Raw genomic sequence first — 11,950 nt, 5'->3', positions numbered from 1 at the left:
GTTAGACCGAACTAGCCTGTAATCTAGTTTTGATCGAATTGACCAGTTTCCTATTTTTGATCGAATTGACCAGTTAGACTGAAGTAGCCTGTAATCTAGTTTTGATCGAATTGACCAGTGAACTTGTAAATCGCTTGAGCTCCAAGAGACAAGTTGTTCGTTCTGTAAAATGCGCGTTCTTATATACCGAATTTACCGGAGCTTTTTGGTGTAGCGCACCGGTGACCTTTTGACGTTGGTGGTAACTTTTGTGTTTATTTTGTGTATTTTGTGTTTTCTTTGTGTACTTTGTGTTTTTTTACGTGTACTTTGTGCTTCTAACCACAGCTTTTCGTGCTTTAATGTTTGTGTTTTGCATGTTTTGTTCTTCGCCGCGGTTTTTTTTTTATGTTTGACGCAGTCCGTAATTTTCGGGTTTTAAAAATTTAAATATAGAAATTTAAATATTTAATCAACATATAAGTGCATAGTAAGAAAATTAGTGCAAGTATCTTATTATTTTGTGGATTTGGTATATATAGAAAAAAATAAATCAACCAAAGAATTTAAAACAGAAGTGTGCTTGATGTGTAATATTTTTATGTTTTATTGTTTGTGTTGTAAAAAAAATGTAAACAATGTGTGTTTGGTTTTATTTCATTTCAATTCAGTTTATTCAGTAAATAAATAAAAAAAAATGTGTTTTTATTGTTTCATAAATATTCAAATGTATGTTTTTGTGTTATAATTTGTAAAAATTTGTTTCGTTATTTCTTAATATATTTCAAGTTCATTTGTTGTTATTCATTTTTTTTTTTTTTATATATTTTTCCTCAGTTTACTTGTCAGCTGTGCCCGCTGCTCATTGTCGTTTGGATCACAGGTAATGTCGTCCTATTATATTTTGTTAAAAAAGAAAATAGATTTTACTCTTTCTAGGTTGAATGTTGGACTTGTTTGGGTGAGTGATTTTTTTGGTGTATTCCTGCAATGGTGTTGGTGTGATATTTTGTGCTGACGGTCTGACGTCAGATTTGCACAAAATATTTATATATGAATATGTATGGTTGAAATTGCTTCATGGAAATTTCAGCCTTTCTCTCCTCTTCGGAAGATTAAAATTTTGTTGTTGCATTTTATTTCACCCAAACCTTTATTACGCCTTTCCGACTGATTTTCACTTGGTACGCCTTGCCTTCGACGACACGCTGGAAATTAATTCTTAATGTCGAGGCTGCTGGAGCACGTGTTGGATCTCGGTGTGATTGTGTGTCACTGTTGTTCTGGTGGGTTTTTTTACATCGCCACCCAATGGGTTTCGGCAACATTTTCCGGTCTGACGGTCTTATTGTTGGTTGTATTTGGACATCTTCCATGGTTTGCTCTTTCTTACCAGGTTGGTTTTTGCGTAGCTTGTTTTTATCTCGTTTGGCTGCTTGTTCCATGGCGATTGGTAAGTAAAGGCTGCGTGGTTTGTTCTTTTCTAATTTTTTTAGTTGTTGCTGCACACGTGCGGCTGTGCGTTTAAACTTGGTTTCCAAATCACCTGCCATCTTTTATTTATTTGATCGAACTTAGCTTATTAAAACACGCGTGGTCCTTATATACGGCTAACATCCTGATGATTTGCGCTTTTTGAACCATTACAGCAGAGTAGCCCTTTTTTACTTTTTTTCTTTTCTTATTATTTTGCACTCTACACCCTGAATATTTTTTTTTTGTTAAATTAGCCAACTGACTGGAGACAGTTTGTTAATGGTGAAAGTGATTATTATCTTTATTACTTTAAATAATTATTGACTTATATTATTATGATTATATTATTATTATAATATTTTATTATTTTATATTTTATACGACATGCAATAGATTTGTTTATTATAATATTTTTTTTTTCAAGTGTGGGTTTTTTTTTTTTCCTGTTTTTATTTTCCATAGTATATTCGGAGGTCAGCGATATGGGCTTTGATACGTTTGTCTGTATCTACGCAAGCTAGTTCGACGATAACGGCCGATATAAATCTTTGAACCCGATATGGTCCGTCATATTTAGGTGCTAATTTTGCCGAAAAATCGTTCGCCGCTTTAGATAAAGGGTGTTTTTTTACTAGGACCAATTGTTGCAGTTGTGGTCTCCAATTCCGGCGTCGGCGGTTATAGAAGCGTGCTTGTATGGATGCTGCTTTGTGCAGGTTTTGCTTTACTATTTTAAAAATTTGTTCCCATTTACTATACTTAGTGCGTGATGTATTTGGACATTCCCCTGTTCCGGGTGTGTATTCATCAAATAGTGTTGCTGGTAATTTTAACTCCCTTCCTTGTACCAGAAAAGCAGGGCTGAAACCGGTGGAATCCGATTTCGCGGTGTTTATCGCGAAGGCGATTTCAGGCAGCACCTCATCCCATTTGCGTTGATCATTATGAACTATTTGGGACATCAATGTTTTAATAGTCCTGTTTACACATTCCGTCGGATTTTCTTGTGGGGTATATGGTGCGGTCGGTTGGTGTTTCATTCCGATTTTCTTTACCCATTTGGTGAATATTTTACTGGTGAACTGGGAGCCGTTGTCAGTGATGATCATCTTGGGAGTCCCGAATCTCGTAATTGTACGTTTCCGTAGTGCCTGTATTACATTGTCACTGGTGGCTTTCCTCATGGCTATTAGTTCTACCCATTTGGTGAATTTGTCCAGTATTACTAGTAACATGACGTTCCCACTTCTTGATCGAGGCAAGGGTCCTACAAAATCGACCCAAGGTTCTTCTGGAATATGACTGAGCATTAACCCAGCAGGTTTGGTATTGTTTGGTTTGAACTTTTGGCAAAGAGTGCATGCCTTTACATGTTTGGTGATGTCTCTTGTCATCCTCGGCCAGTAGTATAAGTTTTGTACTCTATTGATGGTCTTTCTTATTCCAAAATGCCCGGCATGATTGTCGTCGTGATTTTCACGTATTACTCGGTCTCTGAGGTTTAGGTTTTTAGGTACACATAATTTCCAGGTTTTTTCATGTGGAGTTGTGCGTGATGTTGGCAGGTACTTGTACATTTGCCCATTAGATATAGTTAAATCGGGTACTGCTTCTGGTCTCTTTCTGATGGTGTTGAGGGTCTTCTGATACCATGTACACACTGTTTTTTCTTCGGGTGAGGTTAATATTTGGTTCGCTACCTCCACTGGTTGCCGGGATAGTGTATCTGCTACAATGTTAAGTTTACCTTTCCGATATTGGATGTCGAACTGGTGTTGTTGTAGTTCCAGGGCCCATCTAGCTATTCGACCGGTGGGGTTTTCTATTGAATTTAACCACTTCAGTGCTAAGTAGTCTGTCATGATGGTAAACTTATAACCTTCCAAGTAGGGTCGCATTTTCCTTATCGCCCAGACGATAGCCAAACACTCTTTTTCTGTTGTTGAGTAATTTATTTCAGGAGTTGTGAGGTGTCGGCTGGCGTAAGCTACCACTTTTTCGGAGCCCTCGATATGTTGTGTCAGCACAGCCCCAATTCCGACATTACTAGCATCTGTTTGAAGGCAGAATGTCTGGTTGAAATCGGGACAAGTTAACACCGGCGCTTCTGTGAGTCGCTTCTTTACTTCCAGAAATGCTTCCTGCTGGGCCTCTCCCCATTTCCAATGCTTGCCCTTCTTCAGCATCAAGGTAAGAGGGTGGGTGATTTGCGCGAAGTCGGAAACGAACCGTCGATACCACGAAGCAATGCCCAAGAATTGTCTCAACTGTCTGAGATTTGCAGGAGGTGGCAAACCACGTATAGCTGTAATTTTTCTGGGTCAGTGTGAATTCCTTGCGAACTCACTACATGGCCTAGATATTTTGTTTCGGTTTGGAAAAACTTACTTTTGTCGACGTTTATTTTAAGATTAGCTGATTTTAATTTCTGGAGGACCTTTTTTAAATTTTCTAGACGATGTTCGAAAGAGGTTCCGGTTACTATGATATCATCTAGGTAAGCGAAAGCGTGTGGTTCGAGTTCTGCCCCTATTACCTGATCGAGAGCGCGCTGGAATGTTGCTGGTGCGGAATGTAGCCCAAATGGTAACACCCGCCATTGGAACAGTCCTCTTCCTGGAACCGTGAATGCCGTAAATTGTTTACTGTTTGTATCCATCGGGATTTGCCAATACCCATCCTTGAGGTCGATACTGCTAATATATTTAGCATTCCGGAGACGGTCAAGGATGTGATGTATTCTTGGTAATGGGTAGGCATCTGGTATAGAATGAGCGTTCAATTGACGGTAGTCCACGCAGAATCGCCATTCGCCACCTTGATATCAATGACTTCCTGCATCGCTGGATTTCGCGGGTAATAGCGCTGCTTGATGGGGCGGTCATCTTTCATGACTATCTTATGGGTCGTGATGTTAGATATTCCTTCCATCTTCTCGAAAGCTAGTAACTCTTTATTGATGTATTCTTGATGCCATGTTTAGCTCCTCTTGTTTAGTCAGGAATATTTGTGCTGATATGTTTGGGTACGTCCTTGTCTTGGTTTCACTTAGTTTGAGAGTGAGTCCCCCTACTGAGATTGTTGTATTCATGGCTTTTAAAAAATCTAGCCCGAGGATCAAAGAATCCGTGCTTTCTGGTAATATGAAAAGGTCGCCTTTCACAGTTTCATGTCCCAACTGAATGTTAGCTGCAATGCCAGTGTTGACATATTTCACGCTGCCATCTGCCATGCGTATTCGCGTAGGTAGTAGATTGCGCTGCACATTTGCGTTCATCTTGCTGGCTAGTGGTTGACTTATAAAACTTCGGGACGCTCCAGTATCCAACGTCGCTTCTACCTGTTGTCCGTTGAGCTGAACTTGTGCCGTAATTCGAGTTTCGTTTACGTGGATTAGTCTTAAGTCCTTGCAGGGCCTGAATTCCGAGAGAACGGCTTCCCCGCTGTTGGACGTCCTCTTATCTCGTTTCCCGGATCTTCCTTGCAGCAGTCAAGGGTTCGTGTGTTCTGTTTTCCACAGATCCAACAAAAAAGAATTTTCGGATTTCGACAGATTCTTGCCATATGTCCCAATTTCCCACACCTTCGGCATGCATTTGGTGCGTCTTGGATTCTCTGCTCGAAAGATTGGACTAGGTGGTTTCTTTCCTCTCTTAGCCTTGGAGGTCCGGTTTTCTCTTGTTCTCCCCGTATAGCTTCGTAATCACCAGCCATGTCGATTAGTTCTCCCAATGTTTCGAAGTCTCGTCGTCGGATGTAAAGCTGGTAGTCCGGATGTGCATTTCGATAAATTCGTTCTAGTTGAGCAACGGCTCCTATATTTGCGTGTCGCATTAGAATTTGGATTGCTACAACATAGTCTTTGAATGTCTCCCGTGACCTCTGACGGCGGGCCCGGATTTCATCTTCTAACTTCTCAAAGTATCTTGCCGGTAGAAAGAACTTGAGAAAGTCAGCTTTGAAAGCGGTCCATAATTTCCACTGGCTGTTATTACTTCTATACCAATTTAATGCTTTATCCTTCAAAAGTTCTGGCATGGTACGTGGTATTGTGTTAATGTTTAATCCATGGGCTTCCACCAACTCGTCGACTCGTTCGATGAACATCAGCGGGTCTTTGCCCCCGTCATATTTGACAGACCATTTCCGGACTTGTTCTATAGTTTGTGTAACAGGTGGAATTGTTATTTGTACATCGTTATTTAGTTCTTGTGTGATCGGTATTGTTTTTGTATGTTTACGCGCAAGGTCCCATAGCATTTCTCTCCGGACCATGTCATAATCTTCTTCGTCGATGTATGCTGCTAGTCTTCTTCGTAATTCCTCTACGGATCCACTCGTTTCTAGTTGCATTTCGGACAAGTAGTGGATTAATTCATCTTTCCGTAAGATGTACAACCAGGATTTAATCGGCGTGGTAGGTCTTCGAAGTTCTTGGTCGCCAATGTCGACCCTTGTTGCTCTATAGACATAATTGATTTCCTTTCGATAATCGAGTTTAATATTTACCAATGTAGTTTTGTCCTGGTATTTTTGCGATGAATGTTACAGTCCCTCTGAAACTCAGTCCCTGCTCGGGCGCCAATTGTAACGACCTTTTTTCGTTCATTACGTTTTGCTGGAGTAGCAAAGCGGTTGTCCAGGTTCGTTATAATAGAATTTATATCTTCGGGACTGAATTTTTTTAGGAACCAAAATAAAAGCGTATTTTTATAATAATTTACCAATTTTATTTATTCCAATATATATAAAAAAAAACAATGGTTATAGACATTTAAGAAAAAAAAATAGTAATTCTTGGTAACTCCGACGTTCACTTCTGATGTTTGTGTCTTCAGGGTAAATATAGGCGTGATTTTATGGAATCGTCATACAGGCTTCCGTGGTTGACTCTGACGTTGAGGAGGTTCCTGACAGGACCGCGTTCTCTCCTGGGTTCCTTCTCTCCTTGCGGATGTTTTGTGTCAAGCAATTTGTCTGTGGGCTGAATGATCAAAATAATAATTAACAGAAAAGAGAAAATTAAATGAAATCAGTTTCCTACTTTGATCGAATTGACCAGTTAGACTGAAGTAGCCTGTAATCTAGTTTTGATCGAATTGACCAGTTTCCTATTTTGATCGAATTGACCAGTTAGACTGAAGTAGCCTGTAATCTAGTTTTGATCGAATTGACCAGTTTCCTATTTTGATCGAATTGACCAGTTAGACTGAAGTAGCCTGTAATCTAGTTTTGATCGAATTGACCAGTTTCCTATTTTTGATCGAATTGACCAGTTAGACTGAAGTAGCCTGTAATCTAGTTTTGATCGAATTGACCAGTGAACTTGTAAATCGCTTGAGCTCCAAGAGACAAGTTGTTCGTTCTGTAAAATGCGCGTTCTTATATACCGAATTTACCGGAGCTTTTTGGTGTAGCGCACCGGTAACCTTTTGACGTTGGTGGTAACTTTTGTGTTTATTTTGTGTATTTTGTGTTTTCTTTGTGTACTTTGTGTTTTTACGTGTACTTTGTGCTTCTAACCACAGCTTTTCGTGCTTTAATGTTTGTGTTTTGCATGTTTTGTTTTTTTTTGTTTTTTTTTTTTTTAACGAGGACTCAAAAGCATTGAAAGCCTAAGTCATTGCGAAACTTTAATCCGCTAAAAACATGTCCTCATGTTCGGACGGAGAGTCCCTCCTGGAACTACCGTTAGGTATTACGTCAGAAAGGCGTCCTGAGCATTAGCTCAAATCGTTAGTTATGTCGTCTGAGTTCGTAACTGTCCTATTTCTTGAGGTGAGACCTCAGTTGTGGCGCGTTCGCTGGCACGACGTCGTTCAATGGCTCTAAGTTGAGTCATGATCCTAGCAGCAGCGGTCGATATCAATCGCCAAATATCCAGCGAGTTAAGCATTTTTAAAATTAAATTTCCCGGGCAAATAGGCTCGCCAATAGCCTCACTTATTTCTGCTCTGACTTCGTTAAAACGTGGACAAGAGAAAAGAACGTGGTTTGCATCCTCAGCGACCCCTTCACAGCTAGGACAAAACGGATCTTCTTCGTGTTTGAAACGATGAAGGTACTGTTTAAAGATTCCATGTCCGGTTAGGATCTGAGTGAGATGGAAATCTACCTCACCATGCGACCTGTGTACCCACACATCAAGATTTGGGATCAGGGTATATGTCCACCTCCCTTTCATCGAGTCATTCCACCGTTGTTGCCATGTAATCATGGAAATGCTTCGTGCCTCATCCTTCGGCAATCTACTGTGCCAGATCTCTCGAAGTTCGTAGGCCAACAGATCAAGCGGCGGCATGCCTGCTATAACACATGCAGCATCGTCCGATACAGTGCGGAAAGCACTGATTACACGTAGCGCGCTTAGCCGGTACGTGCTTTTTGCGCCTGCAGCGTATGATCTCGTTCGCATAGCAGAAGCCCAGATGGGAGCTGCATACAATATTACCGAGCTGGTGACTCTTGCTAGGAGTTTACGCTTGGTGGATCGTATACCCGAGGTGTTTGCCATGAGTCGTGAGAGGGCAACAGTGACTTTAGTCGCCTTCTCATTTATCGCCCTTAGATGGTCTCTAAAAGTAATCCTGGTATCTATGATAACACCCAGGTACCGCAGGGATGACTTCGATGTAATTTCGAAACCACCGCTTGAAAACGAGAAGACTTCCCGTTTTTTCCGAGTACTGAGTAGCACAGCTTCCGTTTTTTGAACCGCCAGTTTCAGTCCGTTTTCACAAAGCCAACTGGTTACCTTATCAACAGCTGCTGAGCACCGCTCCGTGATTTCCTCTATCGTTTTCGCAACGACAACGATTGCAAGGTCATCAGCGTAGGCCACGCTTGTGCAATTCTCTGGAAGGATGACTTTTAGTACACCATCGTACATCGCATTCCACAATGCAGGACCAAGTACGGAGCCTTGCGGAACACCACAAGTAACCGTGTACTGCTTGATTCCATCGTCAGTCTGGACCTGAAGCCATGTACCACTAAAGTAGTTGTGCACCATTCTCCTGAGGTACCATGGGACCCCAAATTCATTGAGTGCTTGTGATATCTTCGACCAATTAGCTGTGTTGAAAGCAAAACAGTGTTATTCAGTAATAAATGTCTAAATTTGTATCTTTTAGAAGCAAATTATAATAATTTCTGTGACACTCTATATAACACACATTTTTGTCAAAGCCCAAAAGAGAGAATTTTGACGAATTATGACACTCTACATAACATGGCCCTAAGAAAATGTAAGTTATATGTAAAGACATCGTTGTTAGCTGTCATAATAATACTATTTTTTAATTAATAAGTGAGATTTTATGCATCAACTGCTATGATAGGAATATAAAATCATCACCTATGTAAAAATAATTGCAGTTTTAATAAATTCTTTAAACTACTATTAAGAGCGTCATTTTTATATATCCTTACGACTGAGACAAGCGAGACGACCAAAGTGTTTCTTTGATAGTCGCTCATGGAAACCGTAGCAGAGTATGTTCGCGGCTTCGTTAAAAAAATCGGGTGATAAATAGTGTAAATGTTCTCAGTATTACCAACTTCCGATACCAAGCAACAAAATGTTTAGTCTGGCAAAGGCGGCTGGACGAGACCAAGAATGACGTACACTCTACGGGTGTAGAGTGTACGTCATTCCAACTAAGCACGTAAAGTTAAAGTATTAGAATTAGACACGGTAAAATTACTTGATTAACGTATTAATGTTTATTTGAAAATAAGCAATTAATCCAATATTATTATATTTTAAATAAAAACCTAACATATGAAGCCTTCGATGAAATTTATTTTTGATAAATAAAAATAGAATAAAATAAAAACTATTAAATATATATAATTAAAGAAAATAATTACTTATAAAATGAGTTGAATATTTTGTGGAAGACCATAAAATTTGTGAATCATTTTAATGTTCTGCAGTAGTTTATGGTAATTTTGACTGCAATCAATGTATATAATTTAGGATGAAACTTAATTCTTATGGAATGAATATTAAGCAAAGGAACTAAATGAGCAATTTTATTAATTATGTACTTAACAAGCTATATAATAGAAGTATATTAAATTGGTTAATATATATAATATAAGCAATTATTTTATATATTGAAAATATCTTATTAGAAAATAGTTTGTGGATAAAATTTTATTTCATTTGTGATTTCAAAATGTCACCTCACAGAATTTTGAGGTTTCTTGTCTGCGCTACTATTTTTCAAATTTACGAGTCAACAATATCCACCTCATATATCACGAAATCTTCTTCTTTATTAGAATTACTTGTGGAGATAAAAGAAGAGAAAAACTACTACACTCTGTTAATAGGAAATTGCAGCAAATCATCAATTGAGCTCGATTCTTTGCTACAAGGCCTGAACGTTTCCATTTCACATATACAACCCGGCGATGAAATCTATTTGGATGCCGACTATAATACAAACTTTATTGCATTAGTATGTTTACAAGAGCAAAATTTTAATGAAACTTTGGATATATTGGCCAAGGAACTACAACATTTGCGACAAACAAGAATTGTTGCTTATTTAGAAGATATTGACGATGGTGCTGATAGTGTAAGTATCATTAGTTCAATAATGGAACAGTGTGCTACATTAAAAATGCTAAATGTCCTTCTATTAACTTCTAATTTTGAGCAAGTGAAAATGTGTTACACCTATGAACTATTTCCTGACGTTACAATCAAGTCGCAACGATTTCAACTATCACAAAGCACGATATATTTTCCTAATAAAGTTGCAAATATGATGGGAACAAAATTACGTACAATACCAGATAAAAATGTACCACGCTCCATCGTGTATAAAGAAAGAGATAGACGGATTCGTTTAACCGGTTATATTGGAAAGCTTGTAGTGTTGTATGCTAATAAAATTAATGCTACTTTGGAGTTTACAAACTCAACAGATAATAAAACTATTTTCTATCGTGATATGATGTATGCAGTCATTAACGAAAGTTATGATCTTGGAGCAAGTTTATCCTCAGCTGAAACTCTGTATGAGCAATATGTGCACACATATCCGGTAGAAATCTTTGATTGGTTTCCCATGTTTCCGATTATCAAAGATCTAGAAAATAGCGCTATGTTTATACGGATTTTTGAAGGTGAATTTATGTTAGTCATTGTGACACTTATATTAATATTTTCGATGTTATTAAGTTCAAATGATAAATTAGTTGACACTAACAGAAAATTAAATATATTGGATTTGCTATTGAATGAGAAGAGTTTGTGTGGCATTTTAGGTTCAGGATTTAATATGAAAAAATCTCCATTGGTAAATTTACGTTTAATTTATTTTTCAATTTTTTTAACTGGTTTATTGGTAAATGCTATGTATGCCGTACATCTTAAAACATTCCTAACCATGCCACTTGCAGCTAAACAAATACAAAACTTTGAAGACGTTTATAATGGGCCTATAAAGATTATGGTCTCACATCAAGAAGTACGTGCCTTTGATTATCTACGTGAGGAAGGATTTTGGCGTGAACATGTAGCCGCTTTTGTGGTGGCACCGACATTTGATAATTTTGTTGAGCATCGTAATAATTTCAATACTTCCTATGGCTACTCAGTAACGACTTCCTTGTGGCCAGTGATCGAGCAAAAACAGGCATTATTTAGTCATAAGCTATTTCGAACTGCCAAAAATTTTTTCTTTGCAAGATCTTTGCATTTCAGTATTCCATTGCAGAGAAATTCTATATATAAGGAAACACTAGATATGTTTATATTAAAAATTTTTAGTTCAGGATTGATGGAACATTGGATGTCGTCAAGTTTCACGGAATTGGTAAGAATTGGCAGAATGACTTTGACGGACTTAAGCGAATCACGACAATTGCGAGCTTTAAGTATTGATGATTTTATTTGGATTTGGTTTGCCTTTATTATAGCACTTTGTATTAGTTTATTTGTGTTCTTGATAGAGATTATATGGAATGTTCAGGCTAAAATAAACCTATTAAAAATAAATTAGAAAAAGCAAAATCAAAGTGTAATGTATACTACCTTTAGTAATATTAATAAAAAAATATTTGTTTATCAATAATTCTAGACTTTAAAAATTCATTTTATTGTGACTAATAGTACTAACCATGCTCCACATGAATGCGCATTATATCAAATCGCTAAGTATTGTGATCCGATAATTGGCATAATTTTTTAAACTGGTTATTATTTTAAATATATACCTAACTAGGAAATTTCTTTTAAGTGTATAAATTGTTAATTATATACTTTGCTGTACTACGGGTCTTCAAGATACTGAAACTTTTAACTTTTTATAATAAATTGATCTATATCTATAATATATATTTATGTTCATCAATGATTGACATATTTTTTTTGAACTAGTTATTACATATTTACTTAACTAGTACATTGTATTTATTTGTGTGAAATTGTGAAATTTGTATTTAGTTTTGCCACGGGTCTTCAAATTACTGCAACTTT

The 11,950-nt window shown here is 37.6% G+C and overlaps 1 protein-coding gene across 1 annotated transcript; it reads left to right on the top strand.

The window, feature by feature from the left end:
• Window positions 1-9,638: 9,638 nt before the first annotated feature.
• Window positions 9,639-11,474, top strand: LOC119688874. The gene has a single exon (XM_038103535.1). The coding sequence runs from the start codon at window positions 9,639-9,641 to the stop codon at window positions 11,472-11,474; it is 1,836 nt and encodes a 611-aa protein (XP_037959463.1).
• The last annotated feature ends 476 nt before the right edge of the window (window positions 11,475-11,950 follow it).

Source organism: Teleopsis dalmanni, chromosome X (genome assembly GCF_002237135.1).
Source record: "Teleopsis dalmanni isolate 2A chromosome X, ASM223713v2, whole genome shotgun sequence".
NCBI classification, from domain to species: Eukaryota; Metazoa; Arthropoda; class Insecta; order Diptera; family Diopsidae; genus Teleopsis; species Teleopsis dalmanni.
The sequence above is the reverse complement of the archived record's forward strand: the minus strand, read 5'-3'. Positions and strand labels throughout refer to the sequence as shown.